The following is a 13,478-nucleotide window of genomic DNA, read 5'->3' on the forward strand; positions in this document are numbered from 1 at the left end:
GGTTAGTTCCTTTTTATCTTTATCAGTCAGCGTGGTCCACAATTCTGTGCTCTGGTCTGAACTCTCTGGAAGAAGATACTGGGAAAGTATCCTGTCTGTGGTCCTCCGATCACTGCATAGTACTTGGTGTTCTCCATCTCTCCACTGGTCCGAAGAGTGACTGATGGTTCAACCCTGAGCTGACCACTGGACTGCACTGAACAGGACAACTGCCAGGCTGATTTGTCAAGATACAAATTTACCAAAGGGATTTGTTTAGACTTTAAAATGCCTATGATAAAGATAATTATGGAATTTACAGAGCTGTGTAACAACTCTTATTACATCCATGTATAGAGTGGGTGTCTGTTAAACTATGATTTAGTTTTAAATCCTGACTCTTCGGGAGATAAACCACGTTACAATTCCCACCAAGTGGGAATTCAACTGTTCTGCCTGCGGCTATGGAATCCTGACCTGTTCACCGGACGTGCTACCTGTCCCAGAACTATTATTTGACCATGCTGGTCATTTATGAACATTTGAACATCTTGGCCATGTTCTGTTCTAATCTCCACCTGGCACAGCCAGAAGAGGACTGGCCACCCCTCATAGCCTGGTTCCTCTCTAGGTTTCTTCCTGGGTTTTGAACTTTCTAGGGAGTTTTTCCTAGCCAACGTGCTTCAACACCTGCATTGCTTGCTGTTTGGGGTTTTAGGCTGGGTTTCTGTACAGCACTTTGAGATATCAGCTGATGTACAAAGGGCTATATAAATACATTTGATTTGATTTGAAGTGGGTTACCCTTATTGGCGTGATGCATAGGTTGTTTGCCTTCTACTTCCCTGTCCCTCCGTTCTCTACACCGGTGTCTAAAAATGGGATGGTAGCCGTGAGCCCATCGGAGCGTATGGCCGTACGTGTGAGGGGCTAATGTGGTCGAAATACGGGACGTGCCATCCCGTTTAGAGGGGGCAGTGTATCGATCCTCACTAATATGAACAATATTACACGTACCACCAAATGGTTTAACCCTGTCGGCATGATGCGTAGGGTTCGACACAGGTTTGCTTCAATATCAAACCATTTGACTTTACTTAAATAGAACCATCAAGCTTCATGTCAGATTACAGTTTTTTTTATTTTTTTATTTATGGTTACAAGCCTACCATAGCCTACAAATACTTTTCTGAACTGGTTTCAAGACATGCTTTGGTAAATGACTCCCTGATAAAATAAAGGTTAAATAAAATATCAATTAAATGGAATCTTCACTGTACAGCTCTGAGACATGGGAGTAGGATTTAGGAAGTCACGAGAATGTCACATTTGAAACCAATTGTACCCTATTTTCTAAAAATAAAGATAATTGATTTTAAATGAACGCTCGAGACTGCCCCAGATCAGCTGACGCAGTGTGCGTATCCTGCTACGCCTGCGCACTGAGCACTGTCTAACAGCACCATCAACAGACTGGGGAACAAGCAGCCAGAGGAGAGGCACAAGCTGGCGTTTTGTTTACCTCCAAAAGAAGAAGATAACATTTTCTCAACATGTCTGGATTTGACGAGAACCCATTTGTAGATGCAGTGGATGTCAATCCTTTCCAGGTGAGCAATTTATTTAGACCTAACTGTAAGCTCTGACTTGCGTTGTCCTTATGTTCCCTTCTGAACGCTGTAAAAGATATACTGCAACATAAACCAGTTTGGTTGGTTGCTGGGTTGGGCCTGGGTCTACTTCCTTGTTCAGATGAGAACGTAGCATGATTGACAATGTTGTGTGCCAGTCATTTCAGTCAATATATTTGGTAGACCAATAAGGACACGTATAAGGTGTTCTATTAGCCTTTACCTAAGCAGGTAGCTAGGCCCCATTTGACTTGTATAGGCCCATAGATGGCTAGCTATCAACAACCTGTCCTGTCATCCGCTCAATTAAAACGACTACTGGGAGCAAGTTGTTTTTATAGACGAGTATATGCCATTTATTGGCCTACGCATGTAAGAAGGTCAGGACTCATTTCCTACCAATAATGATAGTTATGCACCCGTAGCAAGTGCACCTGTCTTGCTGCCAACGAATATAGCCCCCTGCTATTCTCTGTTTTCACACATTGTAATTCTAGCCTAATGAACTATCCCCTATAGTTTTGCGTGGGATTTTATACCTGAAAGAACCAACTATCAGTCAAATAACCAGAGGGGAGTTGTTATTTCGTGTTTTTACTCTAAGAAAATATATTGTCGTCTCTAATACAGGATGCCTCAGTCACACGAATCACCAGCGGTGGGATTGAAACCGTTGAGGAATTCAACCCATTCTCAGCCAGTGCTATGGTAAGATGAGCCAGGAGAAGTGGTGTTAAAATACTGTAAAGTACTACATAAGTCGTTTTTGGGGGTATTTGTGTATTTATATTTTGGACAACTTTTACTCCATCACATTCCTTAAGAAAATAAATGTACTTTTTTACTCCATACATTTTTACTCCCTACATTTTTCCTTACACCCAAAAGTTCTCATTATATTTTGAATGCTTAGCAGGACAGGAAAATGGTCCAATTAACACACTTATCAAGAGAACATCTGTGGTCATCCCTACTGCCTCTGATCTGGCAGACTCACTAAACACAAATGCTTTGTTTGTAAATTGTCAGTGTTGGAGTGTGCTGGTGGCTTTCCGCGAATTAAAAAATAAACACAACTGTGCTGCCTGGTTTTCTTAATATAAGGAATATTAAATAATGTATACTAAGTATATTTTAGCAATTACATTTACTTCCAATGCACATTCATATAATGTGGGCACAGTGATGTCATCATCTTCCTGAAAAGAAGCAAATGCATCTGACAAACATCAAGAGGAAATATGTTGATTTGGGAGTGTCTTCTGATGTGAATGAGGCTTCATTTCATTTCAGACAAGAGTATATGCACATGTGGTTTTGTATATCTACATGCAGATTTCTTTTTATTTGTGATTTTGACTGTGTGTGTGTGTGTGTGTGTGTGTGTGTGTGTGTGTGTGTGTGTTTGTTTGTTTCAGGGCACCCACACTGGGACCACCATCCCTATCTCTGCTGCCTCCTCCCAACCAGCTGTCCTACAGGCTTCTGCTGTGGAGCCCACCCCACGAGTGAGTAACAGAGACCTGAATGAGGAGGAGGGAGGTTGGCAGTGTGGTACACTGACAATTTTAGACACAACAAGGATTTCCTTTTGACTGTAGCTATTGCTCTACGCTTAGTACAACACGCACTCAAATTCACTGAACTCCTGAGTTGTTTGTGATGACTAAGTGGCTAAGCGAGGCCACATGAAGGAAAATAATTTCAGCTCGTTTCATATTGTTCTTAATACTATGTCTTGTTTTGACTGATTTCATGTTGATATGGCAAAAATTTGCTAGCTAGCTAACCAACAACTATAACGATGTATTTGAGAGAAAAGTACTCATTGTGTAAATATATTCATACTTTCAATAAACATTGGAGATGAAATATAGTTGACATGTTGTCACAAACAATCTAAACCAACACCTTCTGTTTCGCCCCATAGTTGTGCCTTGGTTTTGTTGCTAAATAACTAACCCATCTGCATTGATCTGAATAGGCACATTAAAACAAAGGTCAGAGAGAACTGGAAAAGCATCCTGACTTGGTCATACTATTCGAGGTTTTTTGCAAGGTCCCTGGTTTTGGTCCTACTTTACCTTAAGTGGACAAAGTAGTATTTCCATAAGCCAGTACTGTGTAATGACAGTGTAGTTTAGGTACACATTCTTCCAATTGTTGTTTGAGACTTCACATGTCCCATTTGTAAGTTACCTCACAATATAAAGATGAAAAAACAATTTACCTAGGGTTATAGGAGGTTTAATATGAAAATGCAACCGTGTAATAAACAAATTGCACGAGTTGGTATGAATTGTCTCTGCAAATGGGAAGAGATAATTGGGCAGAGAAGGAACTTCTTATTAAATGCATTGTACCCACCAACTTGATGTATTGCAACCATTTTGTGCCCGAACACTCCATCTTGGTTCAAGGTGGTTTGTAACACAGCTCTTTCCCATTGTCCACCAGGCTACTGCGGCTGCTGCCCAGGCTAACCTGCTCAGGCAACAGGAGGAGCTGGAGAAGAAAGCTGCTGAACTGGATCGGAAAGAGCAGGAGCTCCAGAACAGGCCTGGAGGCCACATTAGTAAGCTATAGATTGTCACTTGATTATGTTCAATTGAAATCTGTTTTGACCAAATTATAAATACAAAAGTTGATTCAACTTCTGTTAAAAAGAAAAATGCTATTGCAAACTTTTTGCAATAAGGAACTGAGACCAAAAGCTCAAGAGAAGTTTCAAGTGTTTAATACCAAGGATGCCATCAGCTGAGTGCATACATTTAGAAAGCTCACAACACATCTTATGCTCTTCCATTGTAGGTGTCACCTCCCCAGCTATACATTTTATGACCCCAATGAGTTTCCCGCCTTTCTCCTGTGGAATGTCCATGATCCTCTCTTGTTTACTTTGATGTCAAAATCCCACCCGTCCATCTTCATCCTGGGCCTGACCCTGCTCTCTGATCCTAGGCAATTTCCTTTTATCTAATTAGTTCAACCTTTCTAAATTAGCATACACACAGTTTCATGGCCTGAACTCCATTAATACTCACAGTAATCCTTCACTAAACGGGATACTAACAAACTGCAGTTTAACTTGAAACATGTTACATTTTAACAGAATCCATCATGCCTTTTAAATTGACTCCCTACTGTAGTGTTTTATCTTTCTGAGTTACGTTGTACTTGTGTTGTTTCGTCAGATTATGTACTCGTGTAACTCTTCATGGCAGTAAACTCTTTATTTGACAGCAAAAGAAAACAACTGGCCGCCACTTCCCAAGTTTTCCCCCATAAAGCCTTGTTTCTACCAGGACTTCAACGAAGACATCCCTGAAGAGTACCAGAAGATATGCAAGAGGATGTACTACCTTTGGATGTGTACGTACACCTTGCATCTTAAAGCTGCACTATGTAACTTTTTTTGGGCAACCCACCAAATTCACATAGAAATACGAGTTATAGATTTCTCATTCACATTCAAGAAAGTCTTAAGAAGCAGTAGATCTGTTCTATGTGTGCTATTTCTAGGTTTCTGGTTTTTAAGTTTTGTTTTTTCCTCCTACTTTCGGTTTTCCACACCAGCTTCAACAGCTGAAAATACAATATTTTTGGTTATGGAACATGTATAAAACTGGTACAATGATTCTCTACGCTATACTTGTTTTGTCACAAACTGAAATGAGGCGAACTATTCCAATTTTAGCATCCAGGGATTGGTGGAGTGATTTCTGCATATTGCACCTTTAATTGAGTAATTAATCATATTACATGCTTGTCAGTGACAACAGTCAACAATCCCAAAGTACTAGTCTTAAAATATTAGTCCCCAAGCTCCTCTCCAACACTGCACCAGTTTCTTCTAGTCTCACATTCATTTGTTTTGTCTCTCCAGTTCACAGTATCACACTCTTCCTGAACCTTCTGGCCTGCCTGGCCTACTTCACTGCCGATCCAAACGCGGGGGTGGACTTTGGTCTGTCCATCCTCTGGTTCGTCCTCTTCACCCCCGTCTCTTTCGTCTGTTGGTACAGGCCAGTGTACAAAGCCTTCAGGCAAGTTCTTTGCTCAAATATAGTTCTACTTTTCTTTTGAATAAAAGTGTTTATATAAGTAAAGTCCCTTGTGACGACGAAGTCAAAACAGACTGGAACCTACTTAACACTGTAGAATGTCTTTATTCCACATGACCTAATTAGTTTTATTGTGAAGTCCATATATGTGCGGGTGATTGTTAACCCTTTGTCCTGGTTTGTTCTTCAGGTCGGACAGTTCCTTCAGCTTCTTCTTCTTCTTCTTTGTTTTCTTCTTCCAAGTGTCTGTCTACATCATCCAGTGTGTGGGGATCCCCAAGTGGGGAAACAGGTCAGTGAAACAACATGATACACTAGATAGCACCTCAGGGAATCTTCTTTGCGGAAGTGTGTGAGTGCGGTATGTTTGTGTATGTATTTGCGCACACAAGTACAGGTGTGTGTGTAATATGTACTGTGTCTTTGGGTGTGTAATATGTACTGTGTTTGGGTGGGTGTAGGTCTCCCTTCACATCTTTGTGTGGGTGTGTACGTGTGTGTGTGCATCTGGTCCTGCATCTTCTCTCTTGCATCTCTTTGACAGATCTCCTGCTGGCTAATCTGTTGCTGTGCTCTTTGTCCTGGGGGCTGCTTTGTAAGTGTGTGACACTCGGCTCATCTCTCTTACCTTATTTCACACTGTCGTGTTGACCCAAACCAAATTGTGTTGGTGCAAATATTTTATTTTCACATTGTCATTTTCAACATGATTCCAGTAACCAGACCAGCTCAGTAGTTTGGTTCGGCTTAGTAGTGGGAAAAGCCCTTCTGGCTCCTCAAACCTTTGGTCTTGCTTCTTTTGTGGAGTAGGCTTCACTGTCCCGTGTCATCCTAATAAACTTTGCCTGTCTGTTGGTCATCGTGTGGGTTTGTGACTGTTTGCTAAAAATAATTCTGTCGACAAAGGGTTTTGTATGCCTCATTGATGTTATGTTGCTATGGATTTATTTTCTGAAAGTGTAAATGAGGATGTGTTATTTGTCTTGTTTTCCAGTGGATGGATTTCGTCCATCACCATGATAAGAAGCAACATGGCTGTAGCTGTGGTGATGATGGTTGTGGCCGGTTGCTTCACTGTGAACGCTGTCCTCGCCATCATCCTACTCAAAATGGTATATTTTGGGCTATCTCAATCCTTCAGAATTGATTCAAACTTTATTGCAAAGTGTTGAGGTCATTATTAAACATCCACCCACCAAGGCCAATACAGCCTGAAAAGGCAACTCCATTCCCTTCAATAATCCCCTGTCTATCGTGCCTGACCCCTGCCTTCTCCCCCTTGTCAGGTCCACTCCAACTATCGTCGGACGGGGGCCAACTTCACCAAGGCCCAGCAGGAGTTCTCTTCGGGGGTCCTCACCAACCAGACCTTTCAGAGCGCCGCGGCCAGCGCCGCCTCCTCAGCCGCCCAGGGGGCCTTCCAAGGACGCTAGTGATCCTAAAGCCACAGGGCCAGGTTCCTCCTAACCTTTCTAGGCACCTCTCATTCACTCCAAGCCCCGTTTTGTCCCATGGCCTCAGTGTCTCTGCAGAGGCAACAGAAATGGCTGACAGGACAGAAACTAGACTGGTATACAGGAACATTACAATTTACTGCTGTATCATGGACATTCTCTAACCACAGCCATTGATGCATAATCCCAATTCAACCACTAGCCCCGTGTATTCAATGTGGTGGAAACTCTGCTAGCTAATCAGAGGGTATAAATGGAGCTATTACCATGTTGATTGGACTTATCCAAGTGTCTGGGGGGTTGGTTTGGGATTGGGGTGTCTAGCTGGTAGGGGGCTAGGGTTGGATTGGGGTGTCTTGCTGGTAGGGGGCTAGGGATGGGGTGTCTAGCTGGTAGGGGGCTAGGGTTGGATTGGGGTGTCTAGCTGGTAGGGGGCTAGGGATTGGAGTGTCTAGCTGGTAGGGGGCTAGGGTTGGTTTGGGATTGGGGTGTCTAGCTGGTAGGGGGCTAGGGTTGGTTTGGGCACCAGAGTTTGGCAAAGTGTCCTCCATGTTGGTACCAAACATTCCATGACAATAATGTACATTTTCTTTCTAAGTGGAATGTGATACGTTAAGAAAGCGAATGCGTAGTCTGTATTGCTCGTCTCCTGTAGGTTGTAATGCTATTACACTATGCTCCTAGCAAATGAGGAATCCTCTCCCTAGAATACTTTACATTGTCATTTTAATCCTCACTAGAATGAAATAGTTTGGTACCAGCATGGCGCTTATATCATTATGAAAACACAATCTCAAATTAAGTTGTATTTTTATTCAGTATATCAATTGCGCTTTGTCCCATAGCCTAGTCTTTACCTCGTTAAGTTCTCTTCTTCCTCACTGTCCTGCCCTATCCAGACACTCAGGTCCTCTTCTCAGGACATACTGTACCGTTAACGCAGAGATCTCCAACTCTAGTTGTGGAGAGCCACTGTTAGTGCAGGATTCTGTTCTTTCCTAACACTAACACACACGTTTCAAATACCCAACTGATCACAGTCTTCAGTCTCGACCTTGATTTTTGTTCAATCCGGTGTGTTGGTGCTCGGCTGGAACAATGCCTGTGTACCCAGTGGCTGTCCAAGACTGAAGTTGGAGATCCTTGTATTACAAGGTTTTGGGTACAAAAATGTTACCGAAGTCGGCATCTGAGGTAAAAACACTGAAATGTCTACTGAAGGAATTACATTTTATTTTGTGAAGTTTACATTGTTGTTGAGGTTTATTATTGCTCTGATCATAATATATTGAAGGGATGAATGGTTTTATTTCTTAGATTTGTTTTGTGATTTCATATTTTACTGTTCTTCAATCCCTCAGTAGGGTTGGACTTGCTGAAGTATGATAAGGCAACTGCTGTGTTTTTGTAGATACAATAATGAAGATATTGGGTGACGGTTTAACTAAATGGGAAATACTGTATACGCAGATGTTAGTGCACCACCCCCTGTATCCCTCCTACTGTACTTTAAAGTAACTGTCCAGTGAAAATCACACTTTTAAAAGTTCCTGTTCTGTTAACTCATACCCAAATAATGGTGTTGACTCATCCGATACTCATATTTTTGTCAAAACCATAAATTGGAGAGAAAAAAACTGTTTAAAAAATGCTTGCTATTTCCTCAGAGGAGGATGAGCTGGCCAATCAGTGGTCTCCTCGCAGTAATATTTTTAATAACCGGTATACACCATTCCAACACAGAATAGCTGTTTTTTGGTATTTTTATCGTACTTAATTATTTATTTATTTTAATTGGAAGGAACTATTTGTCATATTGTGCATAATTATAGGTCATATTTCATAGAAATATTTACACGGGACCGTTACTTTAATGAACATAGAACCACTTCTGTGCTGTCACCACTACATTTTGGAGTTGGTGGCTTTGGTATTATGACATCAGGACAGGTGGGATCTTTTCTTACAAATCAGAAAAGCACTAGTTAATTTTAAATTGACACTTAATTATTGTTCTCTATGAATGAGATATAGACCAGTCAATGTGGGTACTGTGGCATGCTCATGGACATTTCTGGAAGATTGAATGTATTTAGTGCAAGAATAGAATATAGGTACAGCCATGTGAGAATGAGTGAGTGGATGGAGGAATGAGCTGACAGGACAAATGAATGAATGATTTGACTAATTCCATGATGATCTAAATGTATTAATGAATAGTTAGTTATTGATTGTGGATATGTGCCTAAAGTAAAGTTTAGTACAATAACCCTAAAGATTGCAGTAAACCAAGTCATGACTTCTAATACAGCAACGATCAAAAACTAGATTTACATTCTTGATTTTAGTTGTTGGGTAGTAGTTACAACACAGGCATATTATTATATTTAATGTACGGTTACTCTACACGTTTTCTGAAATGTCACTATGCTGTCTACTGGACATTTGCAGTCTTGCTACACTACTGCTGTTGGTTCCTGATATGTCAACTCTCAGATGTTATGTAGCTGACACTGGTTTACTGAGATTTATTTTTGAGCCTAAAACTCACTGAGACATGACTTTAAATGAGCCTCACCTTCTGCCTATTAACTACCATTATGATCCATCCGTGTTCTGAATGTTTGTCCAGATACTTGTGTGTTTATCTGATCCTTCTATTGGGTAGTGTACTGTTACTGGGTATTATCTAGCACAGGGGTGTCCAACCCTTCTTCTGGAGAGCTACTGAGTGTGCAGGCTTTTGTTTTAGCCCTGCTCTAACACCTAATTCAACTGCTCATCAGGGCCTTGCATGACTAGCTGATAGCTTCAGATTTGGTCGAATCAAGTAGGGATGGAATGGAAGCCTGCACAGTGCACATCCAGTAGCTCTCCAGGATGGCTGTCCTTCTGGAGGTCAAGGATCAAATCTGTTTGTCGCTGTACATATGTCAGACATGTTACAAAGCTGTTCTTTTGTCTGAGTGATTTTTACGACTTATCTCTGAAGTAATTTATAGATCTATTGTTACTGCTATTATTCAATAAATGGATGCATTTCTTTGCTCTCTCTTGAATGTCAAAGATTTTTAAATATTTTTTTTAATAAAAAAAGGTTCATGCCCAGGCTTTCTGTCTGCCTGTGGGACGTTCAAGTGCTGTTGGAACTAGGAAAGTTATTGTAGAAAGATGCTACCCAACTTTTCCACTTGGAAAGTATCAGAATCAACCAACAGGAAGCTCTACGTAAATAACGTACTTTAATTTTAACTCTGAGCCGGCGGTTCCTAGTTTCTGACTTATTATGAATGTGCCAACAGCCCTACATGTCGTACAGCCCTACATGTCGTAGGGTGGTGATGTCTCCCCGCTTTCCTCTCGCGTGCAATTTGGGGACGAACGGCACTTGGATCCTGATTCAACCATTTGTATCTTCTTAGGGGTTTTACAGCAACATGCAGCCTGGCTTCGATCATACAGCATTACTGCAGCCTATTGTACCTAAACTAGCTGACCCATCAACAGTCCCATTTAGTCACAGATAATTAGTTAACTAAAAACATCTATACAATTAATAATATGAGCTATCCGACAATACAGGGGAAAATAAATATGACAGCGAACTCTAAAAATACAGGTCATTTGAGAAATTGACTGAGTTATTTAATTTGATTTTATCTAATCAGATTATTTTTTTAAATGTTTTATTGTTTATTGTGACAGATATGAAAAGGGAAGATACAGGGACCGGGATTCGATCCCACACAGGCAGGGGGACCATATGAATGTCGAACCACAAGGAGCTATATCAAGTTACCATTTAACTATTAAATCGACCTCTTTTCATGGACTAAGAACTGGAGTGGTTTATCTTTAGAGACGTGAGTTAAAATCACCACACTGTTGCCAATTACAATGACATTACAGTCTTAGTGGAAACAACAACAACTAGTAGTTTAATATAAACAAACAAAAGTTAGTTCTAAACTTTTTAAAAGCAAAAAAAGAGCTCAAAAGTTGTCCAGGTTATAACCAAAAATATTAACGTGATTCAAGCGTTGCAATAGAAAAACGTAGTCCCATATCATTTTAGCATTCAAACATGTTGATTATAACAGTCAGGAGGAACGTTTGGACTGATCTGGAAAAGCAATTTTCAACTGCCGTTTCATGCCAGCATGATAGCTGTACTGTTTGTTTATGGTTGACCTCGGTACTTAGGTTGACCTTGGTTCAAGGTACGTGAACGCATGCAACTTGATGCACCGAGTTTACAAGTCGTATTTCCAAACACTCAGAGGTCGAGAACAATGCATTACATACAACAAAACTGTGGGCCTCCAGGGACACACTGCTGCAATGCTTTCTGGGTGATGTAGTCCCTCTTCACAAATCAGTCTGTTTCTTGTGACCTCATTTCTACTGTGTCTGGTGAAGTCTGTTCTGGTTAAGATCCAGGTCAATCATCCCATGGTGTGGAATTGAAAGACAACCAGTATCTCCCTCTAGTATGGCAAGCAGGAAATCTGTTCATGACATAAGAACACACCTCTGCTCCTGTCATACTGTAGATGGTCTCCTTCTCTGCTCCTGTCATACTGTAGATGGTCTCCTTCTCTGCTCCTGTCATACTGTAGATGGTCTCCTTCTCTGCTCCTGTCATACTGTAGATGGTCTACTTCTCTGCTCCTGTCATACTGTAGATGGTCTCCTTCTCTCCTGTCATACTGTAGATTCTCTGCTCCTGTCATACTGTAGATGGTCTCCTCTCTGCTCCTGTTCCTCTGCTCCTGTCATACTGTAGATGGTCTCCTTCTCTGCTCCTGTCATACTGTAGATGGTCTCCTTCTCTGCTCCTGTCATACTGTAGATGGTCTCTTCTCTCTCTGTCATACTGTAGATGGTCTCCTTTCTGCTCCTGTCATACTGTAGATGGTCTCCTTCTCTGCTCTGTTATACTGTAGATGGTCTCTTCTCTGCTCCTGTCATACTGTAGATGGTCTCCTTCTCTGCTCCTGTCATACTGTAGATGGTCTCCTTCTCTGCTCCTGTCATACTGTAGATGGTCTCCTTCTCTGCTCCTGTCATACTGCTCCTGTCATACTGTAGATGGTCTCCTTCTCTGCTCCTGTCATACTGTAGATGGTCTCCTTCTCTGCTCCTGTCATACTGTAGATGGTCTCCTTCTCTGGGTGAACACACCTCTGCTCCTGTCATACTGTAGATGGTCTCCTTCTCTGGGTGAACACACCTCTGCTCCTGTCATACTGTAGATGGTCTCCTTCTCTGGGTGAACACACCTCTGCTCCTGTCATACTGTAGATGGTCTCCTTCTCTGGGTGAACACACCTCTGCTCCTGTCATACTGTAGATGGTCTCCTTCTCTGCTCCTGTCATACTGTAGATGGTCTCCTTCTCTGCTCCTGTCATACTGTAGATGGTCTCCTTCTCTGCTCCTGTCATACTGTAGATGGTCTCCTTCTCTGCTCCTGTCATACTGTAGATGGTCTCCTTCTCTGCTCCTGTCATACTGTAGATGGTCTCCTTCTCTGCTCCTGTCATACTGTAGATGGTCTCCTTCTCTGCTCCTGTCATACTGTAGATGGTCTCCTTCTCTGGGTGAACACACCTCTGCTCCTGTCATACTGTAGATGGTCTCCTTCTCTGGGTGAACACACCTCTGCTCCTGTCATACTGTAGATGGTCTCCTTCTCTGCTCCTGTCATACTGTAGATGGTCTCCTTCTCTGGGTGAACACACCTCTGCTCCTGTCATACTGTAGATGGTCTCCTTCTCTGCTCCTGTCATACTGTAGATGGTCTCCTTCTCTGGGTGAACACACCTCTGCTCCTGTCATACTGTAGATGGTCTCCTTCTCTGGGTGAACACACCTCTGCTCCTGTCATACTGTAGATGGTCTCCTTCTCTGGGTGAACACACCTCTGCTCCTGTCATACTGTAGATGGTCTCCTTCTCTGGGTGAACACACCTCTGCTCCTGTCATACTGTAGATGGTCTCCTTCTCTGGGTGAACACACCTCTGCTCCTGTCATACTGTAGATGGTCTCCTTCTCTGGGTGAACACACCTCTGCTCCTGTCATACTGTAGATGGTCTCCTTCTCTGGGTGAACACACCTCTGCTCCTGTCATACTGTAGATGGTCTCCTTCTCTGGGTGAACACACCTCTGCTCCTGTCATACTGTAGATGGTCTCCTTCTCTGGGTGAACACACCTCTGCTCCTGTCATACTGTAGATGGCCTCCTTCTCTGGGTGAACACACCTCTGCTCCTGTCATACTGTAGATGGCCTCCTTCTCTGGGTGAACACACCTCTGCTCCTGTCATACTGTAGATTGTCTCCTTCTC

At 42.2% G+C, this 13,478-nt stretch overlaps 1 protein-coding gene across 1 annotated transcript; it reads left to right on the forward strand.

Moving 5' to 3' along the window:
• Positions 1–1,383: 1,383 nt before the first annotated feature.
• LOC118374592 (secretory carrier-associated membrane protein 2-like) lies at positions 1,384–10,171 on the forward strand. Its single transcript, XM_052515866.1, has 9 exons — positions 1,384–1,589; positions 2,241–2,318; positions 3,029–3,118; positions 4,068–4,185; positions 4,854–4,982; positions 5,497–5,656; positions 5,865–5,966; positions 6,669–6,786; positions 6,961–10,171. The coding sequence occupies exons 1-9, from the start codon at positions 1,533–1,535 to the stop codon at positions 7,105–7,107; spliced, it is 999 nt and encodes a 332-aa protein (XP_052371826.1). The 5' UTR covers positions 1,384–1,532; the 3' UTR covers positions 7,108–10,171.
• The last annotated feature ends 3,307 nt before the right edge of the window (positions 10,172–13,478 follow it).

This window comes from Oncorhynchus keta, unplaced genomic scaffold, assembly GCF_023373465.1.
Source record: "Oncorhynchus keta strain PuntledgeMale-10-30-2019 unplaced genomic scaffold, Oket_V2 Un_scaffold_3208_pilon_pilon, whole genome shotgun sequence".
In the NCBI taxonomy this organism is placed as follows: Eukaryota; Metazoa; Chordata; class Actinopteri; order Salmoniformes; family Salmonidae; genus Oncorhynchus; species Oncorhynchus keta.

Bases quoted from the DNA above. Each gene is read 5' to 3' on its own strand.
- LOC118374592 (XM_052515866.1), top strand. From the start codon at position 1,533: ATGTCTGGATTTGACGAGAACCCATTTGTAGATGCAGTGGATGTCAAT. The intron at 2,319-3,028 runs GTAAGATGAGCC...TGTTTGTTTCAG, and splicing joins CATTCTCAGCCAGTGCTATG to GGCACCCACACTGGGACCAC. The intron at 5,967-6,668 runs GTCAGTGAAACA...CTTGTTTTCCAG, and splicing joins ATCCCCAAGTGGGGAAACAG to TGGATGGATTTCGTCCATCA.